At 46.3% G+C, this 25,969-nt stretch overlaps 1 protein-coding gene across 1 annotated transcript in view; it reads right to left on the reverse strand.

Moving 5' to 3' along the window:
• Positions 1-2,024: 2,024 nt before the first annotated feature.
• The window catches only part of LOC128704773 (transcriptional repressor scratch 2-like), a 51,266-nt gene continuing 27,321 nt past the window's right edge, over positions 2,025-25,969 (reverse strand). The window contains exon 2 of the mRNA XM_053799917.2: positions 2,025-7,413. Coding sequence (XP_053655892.2) covers positions 6,257-7,413 — 1,157 coding nt within the window. The 3' untranslated portion in view covers positions 2,025-6,256. The remainder of the gene's footprint in view (positions 7,414-25,969) is intronic.

Genomic DNA, 25,969 nt, shown 5'->3' on the forward strand with positions numbered 1-25,969 from the left:
GAAACGTGAGTATCTTTACTGTCAGAACGTTTCGCCACGCAGCGGCTTCATCAGTCCAAAACATCGACTCCAGGCTATGGGACTGATTACTCCCACAATCTTCAGTTCGTCACTATCCCCCTCCGTATTGAACCGTTGAAGCTACTTATGGGCGAAATGTTCCTCAGTAAAGATACCCAGGTGTTGCACATGTGTCTGTACCAACTTTTCGGTTCTCTGAACCATATATCGACATATCTGACACGTATTTCAATTCCGCTTAAAATTCAATTTTTGAAAAAACCCGAAAGAATTGATTCTGAAGCCAAAATTCTTTGGTTTTTATTAATAAAAATCCCACGCCATAAAAATTATGTACACTATCAATATATATATATAATATATATATATATTTAGTTTAGCAATAGAGAAAAAATCTCAGCTAGAAGCTATCCTAGTCAGCTATCGTAAACAAGCGTCCAGCTAAAGGCCTTAAGCAAGCAAAGAAGTATTGAACTCTTTAAACAGGCTATTCGATACCTCAAACGATTATGTAATGTAATCCCCTTGCTGCCCCTATCCCTCCCTCCCTTCCAAATCCCTATTGATGCTTACAGGAATCGCCAACTTACATAGCGTCATCAATAGGGCCCGTATCTGCTAACAGAAATCACCAAATTGAATAGGGAATACGATCCTTTTTGATGACACTAACATAAATCGATCCCTATTGACGGCGATTACATAAATCACCAAACTGGATAACGTAAACGGTATGTAATCGCCCGTAGTTACAACGAAAACACATTTCGCTTCTCTTGCGTCACGAAGACTTGAACACATAGTTGAGAACCGTTGACTTTGAGGCTTGGGTAATAAGAACGTGTCGCCCGTTAAGGGATTTACCCATCGTTTCGCCAGGCAAAGGGGTGTATCCGTTGTTTTGCCCACCAAGGGGATGTATCAACCCGTCGTTTTGCCCACCAAGGGGATGTATCAACTCGTCGTTTTGCCCACCAAGGGGCTGTATCAACCCGTCGTTTTGCCCACCAAGGGGATGTACTAATCCGTCGTTTTCCTCACCAATGGATTGATGAAATCCCTGGTGGGCCAAATGTTGGCCTGACAAAGACCTTGATGGGCGAAATGCCTCCTTAATAACCTAATTACTTTTACATGCCAGAATTGTGACCTTGGTGAGAAGTTGGCGAAGACAGATGGAGATGGCGAAACAGAGGTCCCTGGAGGTCACCTGAAGGTCATCAGGTCACCTGAAGGTCATCAGTTTACCTGGAGGTCATCAGGTTACCTGGAGGTCATCAGGCCACCTGGTCACCTGGAGGTCACCTGAAGGTCATCAGGTCACCTGGAGGTCATCAGGTCACCTGGAGGTCACCAGGTCACATGGGTTAAAAGTAAGTCGTCAGGTTCTCCAGGACCACTGGAACCAGAGGACCACTGGGATCACTGAGACAACAGGACCACTGGGGTCATAGGACCACTGGGACCATAGGATCACTTGGACCAGAGGACCACTGAACCATAGGACCACTGGGACCAAAGGACCACTCGGGCCATAGAATCACTGGAACCACTGGATCACTAGAACCACTAGGACCACAGGGGCCACAGAACCACTGGACCTATAAGACCACTGGAACCACAGGACCACTGGAACCACAGGACCACTTTAACCACTTGGTCATTAGAACCACTGCGACCACAGGACCACTTGGACCACAGGACCACTGGGATCATAGAACCACTGGGACCACAGGACCACTGGGACCCTGAATCCTAAGATCAGTCATTTCATGGGAAGCGTTAAAACCGTAGGAGTCATATAGCACCTGGTATGCACTGGTTATCTGGTATACCATAGTTATCCCTAACCCCCTGTAATACTCTAGTTATCCTTTACATCCTGCTATACCCCAGATATCCCTCAACACCCCTTGGAATACCCCATCTTAATCCCATCCTACCCTAAAACCTTCCCACCCTATTCCCCTCCCATCCTAATCCCATCCTACCTAAAATCCCAACCCACTCACCCAAAATCTGTAATTTGTTAAGATTCAATATGTTAAATGAAGATCCCTAAACAAATGAAGCTTTTTGGGTTCAACTTTGGTGAGACGTCTCAAAAATCATCTCAAAAATCATGTCAGAGAAAAAATCATCTCAGAAAAACTCATCTCAAAGAAAACATACTGACATCTATCAATTTTCCCTTCAAGAGTAACAGCTTGATGCTGAAGGGGTCTTGATCCAAAGAACCTGAGTTATTCTTCCCTCCTTCAGATCAAACCTAACATCCTCCCATTTACCAGGCGCTGTATGACCCCTTTAAGGCTTCAGTAATTGTAAATTGATTACCTAATCTCATTTGGAATATTGGTGAGATGCTGTCTAGGAATTCCTGTGGTTGACTGTAACTCGATCTTAATTGAAAAGAAGAAGAAGAACATGAACGGAACAATGGTATTGCTAAGAGATAACAGATTTGTAGAGTAGATACAGAGAGAGAGAGTGAGTTTAAACGAATAAATGGGAAAGAGAGATACCAGAGGACTTGGAAATCCTCACCAATTGTATCCGCTGAGAAGAATTATCTACTATAAAAAGAGAGAGAGAGAGAGGGAGAGAGAGAGAATGTGAGCAAGGAGCACACCAAGGAGGTCCTCAACATCCTCCTTACATACAACCATGTCAAAGGAAACGCAAAACATTCAATTTACCTCGTATAAAAATAACGACTCTAGATCACAACTTATGAAGGAGATTCTAGATTTATTAGTTTCTAGTTTTAGCTTACTACTTCTAGTTATGATGCGGTAACAATATACGTATTGCTATGCTTATTGCTTAAATATATTAATGTGGTTACTGCTAATCATCGTTCTGAGAGATTTCGACCCTAATGCCTTGTCCCTTCATGGAGGGAGGGAGGAGGAGGTGCTGCCACTGAAGGACTCTTGATCTAAGGAACTGGAGGTAGCTTCCCTTTTCTCCTCTCATCAAACTTGATTGGCCTCTCGTTCCTCAGGCGCTGTTTTACCCTTACGGCTGTACCGCTCCCCCATTAAAGTACCATGAACATTACAAGCTAGTGCCTATTGTAACCTCTTTATAGTTGTATTTAATACAAATTGTGTGATAATCGAAATACGAAATACAGCTGTTGTTTATACAAAGTCACTTGTTTACAAAGTCACTCGTTTACAAAGTCACTCGTTTACAAAGTCACTTTTTTACAATGTGTTCAAAAAATAATTAATCTAAAAAGCAACTGCTAGCAAAGTAACTTACAAAGTAATCAGCTTACAAAGTCATTTTACAGCAGCTTGGGAGTCTTCGGAAACGTGCATTTGTAAACGATGATCAAGAAAGTTCATATGTCTGAAGGTGACGGACATTCATGGGAGAGTGAAAAAAAAATGTGTAACTTTCCCGAACATGACCCACAGACGTGCTCACATCAACCTTTGTAGAGCTCTCCAGAGGCTCTGTTCGGCTTGGATTTCCAGAAGTTTAATTAGGCTTTCCAAGGATTCCTTTGGTTTTCCAGAGGCTCTGCTCGGCTTGGATTTCCAGAGGCTTTGCAGTTGTTCCAGAAGTTTAATTAGGTTTTCCAAGGATTCCTTTGGCTTTCCAGAGGCTCTGTTCGGCTTGGATTTCCAGAGGCTTTGCAGTTGTTCCAGAAGTTTAATTAGGTTTTCCAAGGATTCCTTTGGCTTTCCAGAGGCTCTGTTCGGCTTGGATTTCCAGAGGCTTTGCAGTTGTTCCAGAAGTTTAATTAGGTTTTCCAAGGATTCCTTTGGCTTTCCAGAGGCTCTGTTCGGCTTGGATTTCCAGAAGTTTAATTAGGCTTTCCAAGGATTCCTTTGGCTTTCCAGAGGCTCTGTTCGGCTTGGATTTCCAGAGGCTTTGCAGTTGTTCCAGAAGTTTAATTAGGCTTTCCAAGGATTCCTTTGGCTTTCCAGAGGCTCTTTTCAGCTTGGATTTCCAGAGGCTTTGCAGTTGTTCCAGAAGTTTAATTAGGCTTTCCAAGGATTCCTATGGGTTTCCAGAGGGTTCGGCTTTTCACTGGTTTAGCTAGGCCTTTTTAAGGTTCCTTTGGGTTTCCAAAGATTAGGCTTCCCATGGGTTCCTTTGGGTCTCCAGAGATTGACTTAGGGTTTGCAAGGGTTCCTTTGGGTCTTCAGAGGCTTCCATTCCAGCCTTGTGAGCACTGGATAACTGAGAGTACTGGAGCACTGTGAGTACTGGAGCATTGTGAGTACTGGAACACCCGATGAGTATTAACACTGAGTAACGGAGCAGTTTATGAGTACTGGGAAAATCGTGAGTACTGGAAAAGCCGTGAGTACTGGAAAACCGTGAGTACTGGAAAACCCGTGAATACTGAAAAACCCGTGTGTACTGGAGCACCGTGAGTACTGGAAAACCCGTGTGTACTGGAGTGCCGTGAGTATTGAAATACCGTTAGTACTGGAGTACCGTGAGTGCTGGAGCACCGTGAGAACTGGAGCACCGTGAGAACTGGAGCACCGTGAGAACTGGAGGACTGCAAGCACTGTTCTGTGAGTCAGCTCAGGAAATACACTTGTGTTTCTCGTCAAGAATTCATTATTAAAGACCATTTTTAGGCCTAATTAGGCCTCAACTTCCTGTTTCTGTTGAATAGCATTGTCTATAATTTACAGAGAATTAAAATACGACATTTTTACTGTTTTGTTGGTGTTTGATCCTACGCAGTCAGAGATTCGAACCCCATATAAAATGGGCCTTGAATTAGTTTGATCTGTGAATTTGTTTTTTCCGAAGATTTTTTGCACTAAGTGGAAAGGGAATTCCCAGAATTATTTTGTGAGTATTAAGAAGGCAAATGCCTAGAGACAGCTTTAGGAAGATAGCCATGTATGTGTCAGGACACGTTTCATTAAGATGTTTCGGTCCTGGGACGATGTTTTGATTGTTAACAAGGTCCACATGCCCGAAAAGTCTTTGGTGTATTTCAAGTGAAGGCATCCACGTCCGTTTCCCTCGTTTTTCTGTCTACGAAAAGCCGGTAATGTAGACGACGTAGTAGGTTTCTTGGTCTACAAGACGGTGACAAGACGCGTGATTCACTTCGCAAAAGATAATGGCTTCAGTTGCAGCCGAGAGAAGCTGGTGATTGAAGAATTGAATTGAGTTAAGATTTTGGTGGGTGTCATGTAAACAAATCCGGCCCTGGTGAAACAAATCTGGCCCTGAATAAACTAATCCAGCCCTGGTTAAACTAATCCAGCCCTGGTTAAGCTAATCCGGCCCTGGTTAAGCTAATCCGGCCCTGGTGAAACCAATCCGGCCCTAGATAAACTAATTCGACCTTGGTCGGTCTGGTTCCACCCAGCTGGTTCCTCATCTCTCATATTCAACACTCATCTAAATATTTTTGATGTTAACCACTAGGTGGCATATGGCCCTAATCATGTGATAGATAGAGTTTAAACCTAGCAGGCTAAATAGTTTGCTTTGGCTGTATAATTTCCAGTTATTACTTTTTAGAAATTGATGTAGGAATACCAGCCATTGCTATCTCTACATTTTCAGGGTTCGTTTATCGTTAATTTTGATCTCGTAGAAAGTAGATCACATGGTGAAAAAGAAGACACGTTGTAGAACAAGTATATACTGGGACGTTTCGCTCTTCACGAAGTGTTTTCGGGGCAAAACGTTGTCCCAAACTTGTTATACAACTTCTTATTTTCTCCATTAAGATGAGAAACTTGCTACTTTGTTGTGGGATTATAGGGCCACAGAATACCTTATGCCGTATTGAATCCTAAATACCTTGCTAATACAAGATTAAACAGACCATAGAAATCCACGGTGTCGTTCGTTATGTCTTTAAGACCACGGGGATCAGGTCGTTACCATGACTTCCGTACTATACAATGCCACATAAAAATCACAGATCACAATATTGAATAATAGTATAAATTTTACAGGAGCAAAATAAAGCACTTGTTTTTTTCGCTGTTAAATTTTAGTGCACCTTCTGGAAGATCTGCTAAACTACCTGTCAGGTTACCTGACCTTATTGCCAAGTCTTAATTCAGGTCACAGATCCACGTGTGAGTTAGCGGGTATGGCCACTTTAAGGTTTATAGATTGCGTATTCGTGGCCATACCTCGGCCCACCGTGGGTTGAAGTTGTGGCCACTTAGGTCCACAGTAGGTACAATTGGATGGCCACACACAAGTTCATAGGTGTGGTTGGCCTGGTTCAGGGACCCGGGGAAGTGCAAATTTCTCCACAAGCACCGTCCCTGTAGCACGCTGACTCGTAGTGTTTGTTGAGGTACGACTTGAGAGCGAACGACTTGTTACAGCGTTTACACCTGAAGTTCTTGAGCTGGGAATGCGTCTGCATGTGTGCGCGCAGATTGGATCGGTCGGCGAAGGACTTACCGCAGTGAGCGCACCCGAAAGGCTTCTCCCCTGTGTGTGAGCGCATGTGGCCTTGTAGCAACCAGGGGCGAGAGAACGCTTTGCCGCACACGCCGCACCGATGCGTCAGGTTATGCGTCAACACGTGCATGGCTAGTGCCGGCATGCTGACGTACGCCTTCCCGCAGACGTGGCAGCGACGTGCGTTGCCGGAGTCGAGGTCGCGATGCGTCTGTTTGTGCCGCGAGAGATTTGAGGAGGTCGCGTAGTGCTTCCCGCACTCAGAACACGTGTACCGCGGCTTATGACGCCCTAACCTCACTCCTTCGGTCCTTCCGATCCTTACCCTAGAACGTCCATCATTGAGTCCTAGGGAGCAGGGAGGGGCTACGTTCTCCGCATCACTACTACCTGCCGGAGACGGTGTAGGAGTAGAAATGAGGCTGGCCTCACTGTCCTCGTACAAGTGCTCATCCCCATTACACACTGTGGCCTCTGAGTAGCTAGTTGAGGGAGCCTCCAGGGAGTCACAGGAGGAAGCTGGCGTGGGAGGCTGATAGGAGTAGGCAGGAGCTGAACGAGCCAACTCCAGTAGGTCGTGAGCCGCTTCTGTCTCCTCCACAGGTCTTAGATGCAATGGAGTGAAGGTGTGACTAGACTGGTAGCTCGCTGGATGACTAGACTGGTGACTGGTCTGCTGGCACGAGTGTGGACTGGCAGGAAGGCAAGGCTGCTGGATGGTTGGTAGAGACGCTTGTTGACTGGACTCCAAACAAGCTTGTTGTTGAGCAGTACGCAGACAGGGCGTGTGTGTGGGCTGCTGGCGTGTGGTAGGCAGATAAGTCTGACTGGTGGAGAGGCAAGGCTGGTGGAAAGTCGTCGAGGTGGTGGTAGTCGTGTGTACATGAGCATAAGCATGGTCAGGGGTCGTAGGATAATACTGGAAGGTGCAGGTAAAACAAGGGTCTGCCGCCCGGAGTTCGTGATATACACCTGAAAAGAGAAAATAAATTGAATAAATTAGTATAAATTCCATATATGATGCACTAAATAACCACACACACACACACACACACACACACACACATATATATATATATATATATATATATATATATATATATATCTATATATATATATATATATATATATATATATATATATATATATATATATATATATCATGCCAAATAAGTAAAACTTGCGATTTTGGCTTAAATAGCAACACTCTTCTTGCCGAATAAGGCAAGCGAAAATTTTTGTATGAAATAATTTCGGAAAAATTATTTTGAACCTAACGAAAATAATATTTCACTGTTTATTATTCAGTTATTGTAAACCTCTATAAAAATATATTGGATTAGGCTAAATTTCGCTTGTTATAATAAGGTCAGGTAAGTTTTCTAAGGTTCCTTTGGTACAAAATTATTAATTTTTACATTAAAATAATGAAAAAAGTTATCTTTAAACGTATAAGACAAAATTATAGAGAGGATATAATTTTAAATGAGTTTTTGATAATTGCTTCCCAAATATACTCCATATTCATCCAGTGGATGGCAGCAAACACTCACGGATAATCTTATACTCACTAATAAATAATTTTACAAATCACGTAATTATTGAATTATCTGTTTATACCTTCGTAAGTCTTCATCAGTCAGTCTGTCTGTCAGTCAGACTGTCAGAAGTACTTGTAACCAAGCTTTAAGTCTGGCTACTGCAATATCAGTCAGTCTGTGTGTCAGTCAGACTGTCAGAAGTACTTGTAACCAAGCTTTAAGCCTGGCTACTGCAATATCAGTCAGTCTGTGTGTCAGTCAGACTGTCAGAAGTACTTGTAACCAAGCTTTAAGCCTGGCTACTGCAATATCAGTCAGTCTGTGTGTCAGTCAGACTGTCAGAAGTACTTGTAACCAAGCTTTAAGCCTGGCTACTGCAATATCAGTCAGTCTGTGTGTCAGTCAGACTGTCAGAAGTACCTGTAACCAAGCTAAAGCGTGGCTACTGCAATATCAGTCAGTCTGTGTGTCAGTCAGACTGTCAGAAGTACTTGTAACCAAGCTTAAGCCTGGCTACTGCAATATCAGTCAGTCTGTGTGTCAGTCAGACTGTCAGAAGTACCTGTAACCAAGCTTTAAGCCTGGCTACCGCAATATCAGTCAGTATGTGTGTCAGTCAGACTGTCAGAAGTACTTGTAACCAAGCTTAAGCCTGGCTACTGCAATATCAGTCAGTCTATGTGTCAGTCAGACTGTCAGAAGTACTTGTAACCAAGCTTAAGCCTGGCTACTGCAATATCAGTCAGTCTGTGTGTCAGTCAGACTGTCAGAAATACTTGTAACCAAGCTTAAGCCTGGCTACTGCAATATCAGTCAGTCTATGTGTCAGTCAGACTGTCAGAAGTACTTGTAACCAAGCTTTAAGCCTGGATACTGCAATATCAGTCAGTCTGTGTGTCAGTCAGACTGTCAGAAGTACCTGTAACCAAGCTTTAAGCCTGGCTACCGCAATATCAGTCAGTATGTGTGTCAGTCAAATTGTCAGAAGTACTTGTAACCAAGCTTAAGCCTGGCTACCGCAATATCAGTCAGTCTGTGTGTCAGTCAGACTGTCAGAAGTACTTGTAACCAAGCTTTAAGCCTGGCTACTGCAATATCAGTCAGTCTGTGTGTCAGTCAGACTGTCAGAAGTACCTGTAACCAAGCTTTAAGCCTGGCTACTGCAATATCAGTCAGTCTGTGTGTCAGTCAGACTGTCAGAAGTACCTGTAACCAAGCTTTAAGCCTGGCTACTGCAATATCAGTCAGTCTGTGTGCCAGTCAGACTGTCAGAAGTACCTGTAACCAAGCTTTAAGCCTGGCTACTGCAATATCAGTCAGTCTGTGTGCCAGTCAGACTGTCAGAAGTACCTGTAACCAAGCTTTAAGCCTGGCTACCGCAATATCAGTCAGTCTGTGTGCCAGTCAGACTGTCAGAAGTACCTGTAACCAAGCTTTAAGCCTGGCTACTGCAATATCAGTCAGTCTGTGTGCCAGTCAGACTGTCAGAAGTACTTGTAACCAAGCTTTAAGCCTGGCTACTGCAATATCAGCCAGTCTGTGTGTCAGTCAGACTGTCAGAAGTACTTGTAACCAAGCTTAAGCCTGGCTACTGCAATATCAGTCAGTCTGTGTGTCAGTCAGACTGTCAGAAGTACCTGTAACCAAGCTTTAAGCCTGGCTACCGCAATATCAGTCAGTCTGTGTGTCAGTCAGACTGTCAGAAATACTTGTAACCAAGCTTAAGCCTGGCTACTGCAATATCAGTCAGTCTGTGTGTCAGTCAGACTGTCAGAAGTACCTGTAACCAAGCTTTAAGCCTGGCTACCGCAATATCAGTCAGTCTGTGTGTCAGTCAGACTGTCAGAAGTACTTATAACCAAGCTTAAGCCTGGCTACTGCAATATCAGTCAGTCTGTGTGTCAGTCAGACTGTCAGAAGTACTTGTAACCAAGCTTAAGCCTGGCTACTGCAGTATCAGTCAGTCTGTGTGTCAGTCAGACTGTCAGAAGTACCTGTAACCAAGCTTTAAGCCTGGCTACCGCAATATCAGTCAGTCTGTGTGTCAGTCAGACTGTCAGAAGTACTTGTAACCAAGCTTAAGCCTGGCTACTGCAATATCAGTCAGTCTGTGTGTCAGTCAGACTGTCAGAAGTACCTGTAACCAAGCTTTAAGCCTGGCTACCGCAATATCAGTCAGTCTGTGTGTCAGTCAGACTGTCAGAAGTACTTATAACCAAGCTTAAGCCTGGCTACTGCAATATCAGTCAGTCTGTGTGTCAGTCAGACTGTCAGAAGTACCTGTAACCAAGCTTTAAGCCTGGCTACCGCAATATCAGTCAGTATGTGTGTCAGTCAGACTGTCAGAAGTACCTGTAACCAAGCTTTAAGCCTGGCTACTGCAATATCAGTCAGTCTATGAGTCAGTCAGACTGACTAATTTATATATTCTAGAATAAATCTTAGTCATTTCGCGACTAAAGTGCCATCAGTGACGGCACAGAATTTACGTTTGATGTCATTAAGATGGCAAATAATTAAGTTTCCAGCGTAGACGCCCAGTTAATTCTTATGCCTAACTTACCATCGTTCTTATAGTCTATACCATAAGAATGGAGGAGCACTGCAGAATGCCTACTGGCCCATGTAAAACAGGTGAAGTGACAAAAACAGATGTAGCCCTGCCTGATGCCTTTGCTAGCGATTTAAGAAAGGGATTACAAGTGATGTCCTTCTTGGGAAGGGATTACAGGCATGTGATGTTAAATGAGCACATCTTCCATGGTGGAATGACACTGTGGCCTGGTGGTTAAAACTCTCGTTTCACACGGTGATGGTCCGGGTTCAGTTCCCGGCAAGGGTAAAAACACTGGGCGTGTTTCCTTACACCTGTTATGTTTCCCATCAGCAAATGGGTACCTGGGTGTTAGTGGACTGGTGTGGGTCACATCCTGGGTGTTAGTGGACTGGTGTGGGTCACATCCTGGGTGTTAGTGGACTGGTGTGGGTCACATCCTGGGTGTTAGTGGACTGGTGTGGGTCACATCCTGGGTGTTAGTGGACTGGTGTGGGTCACATCCTGGGTGTTAGTGGACTGGTGTGGGTCACATCCTGGGTGTTAGTGGACTGGTGTGGGTCACATCCTGGGTGTTAGTGGACTGGTGTGGGTCACATCCTGGGTGTTAGTGGACTGGTGTGGGTCACATCCTGGGTGTTAGTGGACTGGTGTGGGTCACATCCTGGGTGTTAGTGGACTGGTGTGGGTCACATCCTGGGTGTTAGTGGACTGGTGTGGGTCACATCCTGGGTGTTAGTGAACTGGTGTGGGTCACATCCTGGGTGTTAGTGGACTGGTGTGGGTCACATCCTGGGTGTTAGTGAACTGGTGTGGGTCACATCCTGGGTGTTAGTGGACTGGTGTGGGTCACATCCTGGGTGTTAGTGGATTGGTGTGGGTCACATCCTGGGTGTTAGTGGACTGGTGTGGGTCACATCCTGGGTGTTAGTGGACTGGTGTGGGTCGCATCCAGGGACAAAATTGACCTAATTTGCGGGAAATGCTCAGCATAACAAGCGGCTTATAGAAAGTAGCTTGTTATGCTGAGCATTTCCCGCAAATTAGGTCAATTTTGTCCCTGGATGTGACCCACACCAGTCCACTAACACCCAGGATGTGACCCACACCAGTCCACTAACACCCAGGATGCGACCCACACCAGTCCACTAACACCCAGGATGCGACCCACACCAGTCCACTAACACCCAGGATGTGACCCACACCAGTCCACTAACACCCAGGATGCGACCCACACCAGTCCACTAACACCCAGGATGTGACCCACACCAGTCCACTAACACCCAGGATGTGACCCACACCAGTCCACTAACACCCAGGATGTGACCCACACCAGTCCACTAACACCCAGGATGTGACCCACACCAGTCAACACCCAGGATGTGACCCACACCAGTCCACTAACACCCAGGATGTGACCCACACCAGTCCACTAATACCCAGGATGTGACCCACACCAGTCAGCTAACACCCAGGATGTGACCCACACCAGTCAACTAACACCCAGGATGTGACCCACACCAGTAAACTAACACCCAGGATGTGACCCACACCAGTCAGCTAACACCCAGGATGTGACCCACATCATTCCACTAACACCCAGGATGCGACCCACACCAGTTCACTAACACCACGGATGTGACCCACACCAGTCCACTAGCACCCAGGATGTGACCCACACCAGTCCACTAACACCCAGGATGTGACCCACACCAGTCCACTAACACCCAGGATGCGACCCACACCAGTTCACTAACACGGATGCGACCCACACCAGTTCACTAACACCACGGATGTGACCCACACCAGTCCACTAACACCCAGGATGTGACCCACACCAGTCCACTAACACCCAGGATGTGACCCACACCAGTCCACTAACACCCAGGATATGACCCACACCAGTCCACTAACACCCAGGATATGACCCACACCAGTCCACTAACACCCAGAATGCGACCCACACCAGTCCACTAACACCACGGATGCGACCCACACCAGTCCACTAACACCCAGGATGTGACCCACACCAATCCACTAACACCCAGGATGCGACCCACACCAGTTCACTAACACCACGGATGTGACCCACACCAGCTCACTAACACCACGGATGTGACCCACACCAGTCCACTAACACCCAGGATGTGATGCACACCAGTCCACTAACACCCAGGATGTGACACACACCAGTCCACTAACACCCAGGATGCGACCCACACCAGTTCACTAACACCCAGGATGCGATCCACACCAGCTCACTAACACTCAGGATGCGACCCACACCAGTCCACTAACACCCAGGATGTGACCCACACCAGTCCACTAGCACCCAGGATGCGACCCACTCCAGCCCACTAACACCCAGGATGCGACCCACACCAGTTCAATAACACCACGGATGCGACCCACACCAGTCCACTAACACCCCAGATGTGACCCACACCAGTCCACTAATACCCAGGATGCGACCCACACCAGTTCACTAACACCACGGATGTGACCCACACCAGTTCACTAACACCCAGGATGTGACCCACACCAGTCCACTAACACCCAGGATGCGACCCACACCAGTTCACTAACACCACGGATGTGACCCACACCAGTCCACTAACACCCAGGATGTGACCCACACCAGTCCACTAACACCCAGGATGTGACCCACACCAGTCCACTAACAACCAGAATGTGACCCACACCAGTCCACTAACACCCAGGATGTGACCCACACCAGTTCACTAACACCCAGGATGTGACCCACACCAGTCCACTAACACCCAGGATGCGACCCACACCAGTTCACTAACACCACGGATGTGACCCACACCAGTCCACTAACACCCAGGATGCGACCCACACCAGTCCACTAACACCCAGGATGCGACCCACACCAGTCCACTAACACCCAGGATGCGACCCACACCAGTCCACTAACACCCAGGTACCCATTTTATACTGATGGGTGAACAGGGACAGGGACAGCAGGTGTCTTATGGAAACCCGTCCTTAATGTTTTCTAGCCGTACCGGAGGAGATTCGAACCCCGGACCTCAGTGTGTAAGCCGAGTGCGCTAGCGGTCGAGCTAAAGGATATACAAAGGTGTTACATATCATCTCTCTGTAATTAGTTTTAAAAAACTTTAGAGTAATTTTAAACACTATCCATTACCTCCTAGAGCCAAAGAATAGTGTTTAGTGTTTACAAAGGTGGAGCATAATTAACCTGGAAAGTTGAAAAACACAGGATAACTCGAATTTTTTAAGAGTTACCCCTTGCAAATTTCTGTTTTCTTTTAACGTTATATTACACTTGTTACCCCTTTCACTCTACCATTTTCTACAGTGATTATTTTACAAGAGTTAGCCCTTTAAGCTTGCATTTTCAATTATTAGTTTACACGAGTTACTCCTCCTATTCTTTTATTTTTCTATTATTAGTTTACACGACTTATTCCTTCCATTTTCTTTACGTTTATCGCCGTAGCCTCAAGATTTATTACTGAACTTTTCGCTATATTTCGCTTTATTTAGATTTACGTACGTAAATAAAAAAAAAAAAAATATTACGAGGGTTTTAAGTGAGACGGATGACGTAGGTGCGTCAAGGACTGGTTTTTGTAATTGTTCTCGGTATTAGGTTTATGTTAGGTAACTGAAAGTAAGCTAAACCTTAACTTAGTGATGGTGGTAGTTGTGTTGGTAGTTGTGGTGGTAGTTGTGGTGGTAGTTGTGGTGGTAGTTTGTGTGATGGTAATTGTGGTGGAAGTTGTGGTGGTAGTTGTGGTGGTAGTTGTGGTGGTAGTTTGTGTGATGGTAATTGTGGTGGAAGTTGTGGTGGTAGTTGTGGTGGTAGTTTGTGTGATGGTAGTTGTGGTGGTAGTTGTGGTGGTAGTTTGTGTGATGGTAGTTGTGGTGGTAGTTTGTGTGATGGTAGTTGTGATGGTAGTTGTGGTGGTAGTTTGTGTGATGGTAGTTGTGATGGTAGTTGTGGTGGTAGTTTGTGTGATGGTAGTTGTGGTGGTAGTTTGTGTGATGGTAGTTGTGGTGGTAGTTGTGGTGGTAGTTTGTGTGATGGTAGTTGTGATGGAAGTTGTGGTGGTAGTTTGTGTGATGGTAGTTGTGATGGAAGTTGTGGTGGTAGTTTGTGTGATGGTAGTTGTGGTGGTAGTTTGTGTGATGGTAGTTGTGGTGGTAGTTTGTGTGATGGTAGTTGTGGTGGTAGTTGTGGTGGTAGTTTGTGTGATGATAGTTGTGATGGTAGTTGTGGTGGTAGTTTGTGTGATGGTAGTTGTGATGGAAGTTGTGGTGGTAGTTTGTGTGATGGTAGTTGTGGTGGTAGTTTGTGTGATGGTAGTTGTGGTGGTAGTTGTGGTGGTAGTTGTGGTGGTAGTTTGTGTGATGATAGTTGTGATGGAAGTTGTGGTGGTAGTTTGTGTGATGGTAGTTGTGGTGGTAGTTGTGGTGGTAGTTTGTGTGATGGTAGTTGTGATGGTAGTTGTGGTGGTAGTTTGTGTGATGGTAGTTGTGGTGGTAGTTTGTGTGATGGTAGTTGTGGTGGTAGTTTGTGTGATGGTAGTTGTGGTGGTAGTTTGTGTGATGGTAGTTGTGATGGTAGTTGTGGTGGTAGTTTGTGTGATGGTAGTTGTGATGGAAGTTGTGGTGGTAGTTTGTGTGATGGTAGTTGTGGTGGTAGTTGTGGTGGTAGTTTGTGTGATGGTAGTTGTGGTGGTAGTTTGTGTGATGGTAGTTGTGATGGTAGTTGTGGTGGTAGTTTGTGTGATGGTAGTTGTGGTGGTAGTTTGTGTGATGGTAGTTGTGGTGGTAGTTGTGGTGGTAGTTTGTGTGATGGTAGTTGTGGTGGTAGTTTGTGTGATGGTAGTTGTGGTGGTAGTTTGTGTGATGGTAGTTGTGGTGGTAGTTGTGGTGGTAGTTTGTGTGATGGAAGTTGTGGTGGTAGTTTGTGTGATGGTAGTTGTGATGGTAGTTGTGGTGGTAGTTTGTGTGATGGTAGTTGTGGTGGTAGTTTGTGTGATGGTAGTTGTGGTGGTAGTTGTGGTGGTAGTTTGTGTGATGGTAGTTGTGGTGGTAGTTTGTGTGATGGTAGTTGTGGTGGTAGTTTGTGTGATGGTAGTTGTGGTGGTAGTTTGTGTGATGGTAGTTGTGATGGTAGTTGTGGTGGTAGTTTGTGTGATGGTAGTTGTGATGGAAGTTGTGGTGGTAGTTTGTGTGATGGTAGTTGTGATGGTAGTTGTGGTGGTAGTTTGTGTGATGGTAGTTGTGGTGGTAGTTTGTGTGATGGTAGTTGTGATGGAAGTTGTGGTGGTAGTTTGTGTGATGGTAGTTGTGATGGTAGTTGTGGTAGTTTGTGTGATGGTAGTTGTGATGGAAGTTGTGGTGGTAGTTTGTGTGATGGTAGTTGTGATGGAAGTTGTAGTGGTAGTTTGTGTGATGGTAGTTGTGGTGGTAGTTTGTGTGATGGTAGTTGTGGTGGTAGTTGTGGTGGTAGTTTGTGTGATGATAGTTGTGATGGAAGTTGTGGTGGTAGTTTGTGTGATGGTAGTTGTGGTGGTAGTTTGTGTGATGGTAGTTGTGGTGGTAGTTTGTGTGATGGTAGTTGTGGTGGTAGTTGTGGTGGTAGTTTGTGTGATGGTAGTTGTGGTGGTAGTTTGTGTGATGGTAGTTGTGGTGGTAGTTGTGGTGGTAGTTTGTGTGATGGTAGTTGTGGTGGTAGTTTGTGTGATGGTAGTTGTGGTGGTAGTTTGTGTGATGGTAGTTGTGATGGAAGTTGTGGTGGTAGTTTGTGTGATGGTAGTTGTGATGGAAGTTGTGGTGGTAGTTTGTGTGATGGTAGTTGTGGTGGTAGTTTGTGTGATGGTAGTTGTGGTGGTAGTTGTGGTGGTAGTTTGTGTGATGATAGTTGTGATGGAAGTTGTGGTGGTAGTTTGTGTGATGGTAGTTGTGGTGGTAGTTTGTGTGATGGTAGTTGTGGTGGTAGTTTGTGTGATGGTAGTTGTGGTGGTAGTTGTGGTGGTAGTTTGTGTGATGGAAGTTGTGGTGGTAGTTTGTGTGATGGTAGTTGTGGTGGTAGTTTGTGTGATGGTAGTTGTGGTGGTAGTTTGTGTGATGGTAGTTGTGATGGAAGTTGTGGTGGTAGTTTGTGTGATGGTAGTTGTGGTGGTAGTTTGTGTGATGGTAGTTGTGATGGAAGTTGTGGTGGTAGTTTGTGTGATGGTAGTTGTGGTGGTAGTTTGTGTGATGGTAGTTGTGATGGAAGTTGTGGTGGTAGTTTGTGTGATGGTAGTTGTGGTGGTAGTTGTTGTGGTAGTTTGTGTGATGGTAGTTGTGATGGAAGTTGTGGTGGTAGTTTGTGTGATGGTAGTTGTGATGGTAGTTGTGGTGGTAGTTTGTGTGATGGTAGTTGTGATGGTAGTTGTGGTGGTAGTTTGTGTGATGGTAGTTGTGATGGAAGTTGTGGTGGTAGTTTGTGTGATGGTAGTTGTGATGGTAGTTGTGGTGGTAGTTTGTGTGATGGTAGTTGTGATGGAATTTGTGGTGGTAGTTTGTGTGATGGTAGTTGTGGTGGTAGTTGTGGTGGTAGTTTGTGTGATGGTAGTTGTGATGGTAGTTGTGGTGGTAGTTTGTGTGATGGTAGTTGTGATGGTAGTTGTGGTGGTAGTTTGTGTGATGGTAGTTGTGGTGGTAGTTTGTGTGATGGTAGTTGTTGTGGTAGTTTGTGTGATTGTAGTTGTGGTGGTAGTTTCGGTGGTGGTAATTTTAGTGGTGGTAGTCTGGGTGGTGGTAATTTGGGTGGTGGTAGTCTGGGTGGTGGTAATTTGGGTGGTGGTAGTCTGGGTGGTGGTAGTTTGGGTGGTGGTAGTCTGGGTGGTGGTAGTCTGGGTGGTGGTAGTCTGGGTGGTGGCAGTCTGGGTGGTGTTAGTCTAGGTGGTGGTAGTCTGGGTGGTGTTAGTCTGGGTGGTGTTAGTCTGGGTGGTGTTAGTCTGGGTGGTGGTAGTCTGGGTGTTGTTAGTCTGGGTGGTGGTAGTCTGGGTGTTGTTAGTCTGGGTGGTGGTAGTCTGGGTGGTGTTAGTCTGGGTGGTGGTAGTCTGGGTGGTGGTAGTCTGGGTGGTGTTAGTCTGGGTGGTGGTAGTCTGGGTGGTGTTAGTCTGGGTGGTGGTAGTCTGGGTGGTTTTAGTCTGGGTGGTGGTAGTCTGGGTGGTGGTAGTCTGGGTGGTGTTAGTCTGGGTGGTGTTAGTCTGGGTGGTGTTAGTCTGGGTGGTGGTAGTCTGGGTGGTGGTAGTCTGGGTGGTGGTAGTCTGGGTGGTGTTAGTCTGGGTGGTGTTAGTCTGGGTGGTCTTAGTCTGGGTGGTGGTAGTCTGGGTGGTGTTAGTCTGGGTGGTGGTAGTCTGGGTGGTGTTAGTCTGGGTGGTGTTAGTCTGGGTGGTGTTAGTCTGGGTGGTTGTAGTCTGGGTGGTGTTAGTCTAGGGTGGTGGTAGTCTGGGTGGTGGTAGTCTGGGTGGTGGTAGTCTGGGTGGTGTTAGTCTGGGTGGTGGTAGTCTGGGTGATGGTAGTCTGGGGGGTGTTAGTCTGGGTGGTGGTAGTCTGGGTGGTGGTAGTCTGGGTGGTGTTAGTCTGGGTGGTGTTAGTCTGGGTGGTGTTAGTCTGGGTGGTGGTATTCTGGGTGGTGTTAGTCTGGGTGGTGTTAGTCTGGGTGGTGGTAGTCTGGGTGGTGGTAGTCTGGGTGGTGGTAGTCTGGGTGGTGGTAGTTTGGGTGGTGGTAGTCTGGGTGGTGGTGGTTGTCTGGGTGGTGGTAGTCTGGGTGGTGTTAGTCTGGGTGGTGGTAGTCTGGGTGGTGGTAGTTTAGGTGGTGGTAGTCTGGGTGGTGTTAGTCTGGGTGGTGTTAGTCTGGGTGGTGGTAGTCTGGGTGGTGGTAGTCTGGGTGGTGTTAGTCTGGGTGGTGGTAGTTTAGGTGGTGGTAGTCTGGGTGGTGTTAGTCTGGGTGGTGTTAGTCTGGGTGGTGGTAGTCTGGGTGGTGGTAGTCTGGGTGGTGTTAGTCTGGGTGGTGGTAGTCTGGGTGGTGGTAGTCTGGGTGGTGGTAGTCTGGGTGGTGTTAGTCTGGGTGGTGGTGGTAGTCTGGGTGGTGTTATTCTGGGTGGTGGTAGTCTGGGTGGTGTTAGTCTGGGTGGTGGTAGTCTGGGTGGTGGTAGTCTGGGTGGTGGTAGTCTGGGTGGTGGTAGTCTGGGTGGTGTTAGTCTGGGTGGTGGTAGTCTGGGTGATGGTAGTCTGGGGGGTGTTAGTCTGGGTGGTGGTAGTCTGGGTGGTGGTAGTCTGGGTGGTGTTAGTCTGGGTGGTGTTAGTCTGGGTGGTGTTAGTCTGGGTGGTGTTAGTCTGGGTGGTGTTAGTCTGGGTGGTGTTAGTCTGGGTGGTGTTAGTCTGGGTGGTGGTAGTCTGGGTGGTGGTAGTCTGGGTGGTGGTAGTTTGGGTGGTGGTAGTCTGGGTGGTGGTGGTTGTCTGGGTGGTGGTAGTCTGGGTGGTGTTAGTCTGGGTGGTGGTAGTCTGGGTGGTGGTAGTTTAGGTGGTGGTAGTCTGGGTGGTGTTAGTCTGGGTGGTGTTAGTCTGGGTGGTGGTAGTCTGGGTGGTGGTAGTCTGGGTGGTGTTAGTCTGGGTGGTGGTAGTTTAGGTGGTGGTAGTCTGGGTGGTGTTAGTCTGGGTGGTGTTAGTCTGGGTGGTGGTAGTCTGGGTGGTGGTAGTCTGGGTGGTGTTAGTCTGGGTGGTGGTAGTCTGGGTGGTGGTAGTCTGGGTGGTGGTAGTCTGGGTGGTGTTAGTCTGGGTGGTGGTGGTAGTCTGGGTGGTGTTATTCTGGGTGGTGGTAGTCTGGGTGGTGTTAGTCTGGGTGGTGGTAGTCTGGGTGGTGGTAGTCTGGGTGGTGGTAGTCTGGGTGGTGGTAGTCTGGGTGGTGTTAGTCTGGGTGGTGTTAGTCTGGGTGGTGGTAGTCTGGGTGGTGGTAGTCTGGGTGGTGGTAGTCTGGGTGGTGGTAGTCTGGGTGGTGGTAGTCTGGGTGGTGGTAGTCTGGGTGGTGTTAGTCTGGGTGGTGTTAGTCTGGGTGGTGTTAGTCTGGGTGGTGGTAGTCTGGGTGGTGGTAGTCTGGGTGGTGGTAGTCTGGGTGGTGGTAGTCTGGGTGGTGGTAGTCTGGGTGGTCGTAGTCTGGTTGGTGGTAGTCTGGGTGGTGGTAGTCTGGGTGGTGGTAGTCTGGGTGGTGTTTGGGTGGTGGTAGTCTGGGTGGTGGTAGTCTGGGCGGTGGTAGTCTGGGCGGTGGTAGTCTGGGCGGTGTTAGTCTGGGTGGTGGTAGTCTGGGTGGTGGTAGTCTGGGTGGTGGTAGTCTGGGTGGTGTTAGTCTGGGTGGTGGTAGTACATTAGAGAGGCTTTAGGTACCACGTAGATCCTAGTGAGGGGAAAATGAGGGGGAGAAGAGAGCCATTCACACCTCCCCTCTCTCACCTCTCACTTCCCCTTAGTGCATCACCCCCTAATTTCTCTCTTGTCTTACCTCTCCCCTCACTTCCCTCTCCCCTCATTTCATTCTCTCCTCACTTCCCTCTTTATCCTCCCCTTAGTTCCCCTACTCATCTCCCCTCACCTCCAGGGTGAGGGAAGTCTTAGCAACGCACTGACGCTCCTGCACCTGAGGGGAGAGTGAGGGGAATAGTTGAACAGTACAGAGAGGGAGGGTTACCGTGGTTCTGGAGGGATATACACTGAGAGGTGTATATCTCAGTGTATATACACTGAGAGGTGTATATCTCAGTGTATATACACTGAGAGGTGTATATCTCAGTGTATATACACTGAGAGGTGTATATCTCACTGTATATACACTGACAGGTGTATATCTCAGTGTATATACACTGAGAGGTGTATATCTCAGTGTATATACACTGAGAGGTGTATATCTCAGCGTATATACACTGAGAGGTGTATATCTCAGTGTATATACACTGAGAGGTGTATATCTCAGTGTATATACACTGAGAGGTGTATATCTCACTGTATATACACTGAGAGGTGTATATCTCAGTGTATATACACTGAGAGGTGTATATCTCAGTGTATATACACTGAGAGGTGTATATCTCAGTGTATATACACTGAGAGGTGTATATCTCAGTGTATATACACTGAGAGGTGTATATCTCAGTGTATATACACTGAGAGGTGTATATCTCAGTGTATATACACTGAGAGGTGTATATCTCAGTGTATATACACTGAGAGGTGTATATCTCAGTGTATATACACTGAGAGGTGTATATCTCAGCGTATATACACTGAGAGGTGTATATCTCAGTGTATATACACTGAGAGGTGTATATCTCAGTGTATATACACTGAGAGGTGTATATCTCAGTGTATATACACTGAGAGGTGTATATCTCAGTGTATATACACTGGTAGTTTACATTAATCAGTATTTTAGGTATTAAAGTATTCTTGACTGGTGGTGTACAGGTGACCTGCAGCCTTAATGACCCTCGTGTAGTAGATAGACTTTAAACCCCATTAACCAACCAACCAGTCTTAATGACCCTCGTGTAGTAGATAGACTTTAAACCCCATTAACCAACCAACCAGTCTTAATGACCCTCGTGTAGTAGACTTTAAACCCCATTAACCAACCAACCAGTCTTAATGACCCTCGTGTAGTAGATAGACTTTAAACCCCATTAACCAACCAACCAGTCTTAATGACCCTCGTGTAGTAGACTTTAAACCCCATTAACCAACCAACCAGTCTTAATGACCCTCGTGTAGTAGATAGACTTTAAACCCCATTAACCAACCAACCAGTCTTAATGACCCTCGTGTAGTAGATAGACTTTAAACCCCATTAACCAACCAACCAGTCTTAATGACCCTCGTGTAGTAGATAGACTTTAAACCCCATTAACCAACCAACCAGTCTTGATGACCCTCGTGTAGTAGATAGACTTTAAACCCCATTAACCAACCAACCAGTCTTAATGACCCTCGTGTAGTAGATAGACTTTAAACCCCATAAACCAACCAACCAGTCTTAATGACCCTCGTGTAGTAGATAGACTTTAAACCCCATTAACCAACCAACCAGTCTTAATGACCCTCGTGTAGTAGATAGACTTTAAACCTCATTAACCAACCAACCAGTCTTAATGACCCTCGTGTAGTAGATAGACTTTAAACCCCATTAACCAACCAACCAGTCTTAATGACCCTCGTGTAGTAGATAGACTTTAAACCCCATTAACCGACCAATCTTTTTACCTAACAAATTTTGTAAATGTGAGATATGTGAAGGTTGGTGATTCTTCGTCTCCTCCTGTAGAGGCCGCGTTCATCTCTTACAAATTTACATTTTCTTGAGCTTCGAAAGTTTCAGGCCAATACAGAGAGTCATTCTCGAGTTCAGAAATCAATATTTAGCAAAGAGGAAACACTGTTGGCGTTGGTTTGAAGTCTATCTAATGAGGTATTCTAGAGTTGTGTGCAGAAATTTTTATCCCAGTTACAAAATATTTTAAGGAACTTTAAATCTTTGTAAATATCTATAGAAAATTGTAAATATTTAAATGGAATAATATAAAAATACGTAAATATATTAATGAGAAAGTGTAAAAAGGTGTAAATTAGTAAATCAAATGTAAAATTACGTAAATGTGTTAATGGAAAATTGCGTTAATGTGAATATTAGTGAAAATAGAAATGCGTATTTTTGAAAATTCTCAAAAAATTATAAATGAGTAAGAAAATGAGTGAAAGTGGAAAAGTTAAAGGAAAACAGAGTAAAGAGAGAGAGAAAGTGAGAGAAAGTGAGCCAGGTTTGTCCAGGCCCATAAAAGATAACAAGGAAGGTGACTAGATGCCTTGTTAGGAGGTGACAACCTCACTCAGTGTTGAGGTAAACACACAATGTAAATTGCTGCTTACACCCTGTGTAAACTGCTGCTTACACCCTGTGTAAACTGCTGCTTACACCCTGTGTAAACTGCTGCTTACACCCTGTGTAAACTGCTGCTTACACCCTGTGTAAACTGCTCCTTACACCCTGTGTAAACTGCTGCTTACACCCTGTGTAAACTGCTGCTTACACCCTGTGTGAACTACTGTTCACACCCTGTACAAAATACTGCTCACACCCTGTGAAATCTATTGCTTACACCCTATGCAAACTACTGCTCATAACCTGTGTAAACTACTGCTTACACCCTGTGCAAACTACTGCTCATAACCTGTGTAAACTACTGCTTACACCCTGTGCAAACTACTGCTCATAACCTGTGTAAACTACTGCTTACACCCTGTGCAAACTACTGCTCATAACCTGTGTAAACTACTGCTTACACCTTGCTGGCTCCTCTCTGAAGTACATTTGCAACACGTACATGGTGTGCAACACGTACATGGTGTGCAACACGTACATGGTGTGCAACACCTAGGTGTTGTTGATTGTACAGACTTTCAGTCATAGCTGTCAGGCTGAGTTCTTTCTATCAGAGGTAAGGGACTGTTCACCTATCTGCGATGCAACTGATTACTTTCCATCAGAGACATTGGACTGTAGACGCCACTGGTTGGCGGAACGTCTTCGGAATGAAGGTAGCCAAATGTTGCACAGGTGTCCAGGGTTGCAAAGGAATCATAGGTTGCAACGACAGCCAATCCTTGGGTTTGTAGATGTTACTGTTATGTCTGGTTGTCACGGGTAGTGTGTGTGTGTGTGTGTGTGTGTGTGTGTGTGTGTGTGTGTGTGTGTGTTGTTGTTTGTGTGTGTGTGTGTGTGTGTGTGTGTGTGTGTGTGTGTGTGTTGTGTGTGTGTGTGGTGTGTGTGTGTGTGTGTGTGTGTTTGTGTGTGTGTGTGTGTGTGTGGTGTGTTTACGTGTGTGTGTGATGTGTTTGTGTGTGTGTGGTGTGTTTGTGGGTGTGTGGTGTGTTTGTGTGTGTGTGTTTGTGTGTGTGTGTGTGTTTGTGTGTGTGTGTTGTGTGTGTGTGTGTTGTGTGTGTTGTGTGTGTGTGTGTGTGTGGTGTGTTGTGTGTGTGTGTATGTTTGTGTGTGTGTGTGTGTGTGTGTGTGTTTGTGTGTGTGTGTTTGTGTGTGTGTGTTGTGTGTGTGTGTGTACTCACCTAGTTGAGGTTGCGGGGGTCGAGTCCAAGCTCCTGACCCCGCCTCTTCACTGGTCGCTACTAGGTCACTCTCCCTGAACCATGAGCTTTATCATACCTCTGCTTAAAGCTATGTATGGATCCTGCCTCCACTACATCGCTTCGCAAACTATTCCACTTCCTGACTACTCTGTGGCTGAAGAAATACTTCCTAACATCCCTGTGATTCATCTGTGCCTTCAACTTCCAACTGTGTCCCCTTGTTACTGTGTCCAATCTCTGGAACATCCTGTCTTTGTCCACCTTGTCAATTCCTCTCAGTATTTTGCATGTCGTTATCATGTCTTCCCTATCTCTCCTGTCCTCCAGTGTCGTCAGGTTGATTTCCCTTAACCTCTCCTCGTAGGACATACCTCTTAGCTCTGGGACTAGTCTTGTTGCAAACCTTTGCACTTTCTCTAGTTTCTTTACATGCTTGGCTAGGTGTGGGTTCCAAACTGGTGCCGCATACTCCAATATGGGCCTAACGTACACGGTGTACAGGGTCCTGAATGATTCCTTATTAAGATGTCGGAATGCTGTTCTGAGGTTTGCTAGGCGCCCATATGCTGCAGCAGTTATTTGGTTGATGTGCGCTTCAGGAGATGTGCCTGGTGTTATACTCACCCCAAGATCTTTTTCCTTGAGTGAGGTATGTAGTCTCTGGCCCCCTAGACTGTAGTCCGTCTGCGGTCTTCTTTGCCCTTCCCCAATCTTCATGACTTTGCACTTGGTGGGATTGAACTCCAGGAGCCAATTGCTGGACCAGGTCTGCAGCCTGTCCAGGTCCCTTTGTAGTTCTGCCTGGTCTTCGATCGAGTGTATTCTTCTCATCAACTTCACGTCATCTGCAAACAGGGACACCTCAGAGTCTATTCCTTCCGTCATGTCGTTCACAAATACCAGAAACAGTACTGGTCAGGTACAACACATGTACAACACCCAGGTGTTGTACATGTGTCTTATTCATCATCTTGTCTCACCAAACCATTTATCTACACATTATAGTGCTCTGATCATACTGTAAATACCGGTGGAAGGCTTAAGGTGTATATACCTGGCAGGGGTATACCTGGCAGGGGTATACCTGGCAGGGGTATACCTGGCAGGGGTATATCTGGCAGGGGTATACCTGGCAGGGGTATATCTGGCAGGGGTATACCTGGCAGGGGTATACCTGGCAGGGGTATACCTGGCAGGGGTATACCTGGCAGGGGTATACCTGGCAGGGGTATATCTGGCAGGGGTATACCTGGCAGGGGTATACCTGGCAGGGGTATACCTGGCAGGGGTATACCTGGCAGGGGTATACCTGGCAGGGGTATACCTGGCAGGGGTATACCTGGCAGGGGTATACCTGGCAGGGGTATACCTGGCAGGGGTATATCTGGCAGGGGTATACCTGGCAGGGGTATATCTGGCAGGGGTATACCTGTCAGGGGTATACCTGGCAGGGGTATACCTGTCAGGGGGATACCTGGCAGGGGTATACCTGGCAGGGGTATACCTGGCAGGGGGATACCTGGCAGGGGTATACCTGTCAGGGGTATACCTGGCAGGGGTATACCTGTCAGGGGTATACCTGGCAGGGGTATACCTGGCAGGGGTATACCTGGCAGGGGTATACCTGACAGGGGTATACCTGACAGGGGTATACCTGGCAGGGGAATACCTGGCAGGGGAATACCTGGCAGGGGTATACCTGTCAGGGGTATACCTGGCAGGGGTATACCTGTCAGGGGTATACCTGGCAGGGGGATACCTGTCAGGGGTATACCTGTCAGGGGGATACCTGTCAGGGGTATACCTGTCAGGGGTATACCTGGCAGGGGTATACCTGTCAGGGGTATACCTGTCAGGGGTATACCTGGCAGGGGTATACCTGTCAGGGGTATACCTGTCAGGGGTATACCTGTCAGGGGTATACCTGGCAGGGGTATACCTGACAGGGGTATACCTGACAGGGGTATACCTGTCAGGGGTATACCTGTCAGGGGTATACCTGGCAGGGGTATACCTGGCAGGGGTATACCTGGCAGGGGTATACCTGGCAGGGGTATACCTGGCAGGGGTATATCTGGCAGGGGTATACTTGGCAGGGGTATACCTGGCAGGGGTATACCTTGTTATAATTACTATAACATTTGTTAGTTATGTCCATTTTCATAACTATAATTAATTTTATTATTGGTATAATTATATTATCATTGAATAGTTATTTTACTTATTAGTTATTATGGTTATTTTAATTATATTTAAT

Source organism: Cherax quadricarinatus, chromosome 99, assembly GCF_038502225.1.
Source record: "Cherax quadricarinatus isolate ZL_2023a chromosome 99, ASM3850222v1, whole genome shotgun sequence".
Lineage (NCBI taxonomy): Eukaryota > Metazoa > Arthropoda > Malacostraca > Decapoda > Parastacidae > Cherax > Cherax quadricarinatus.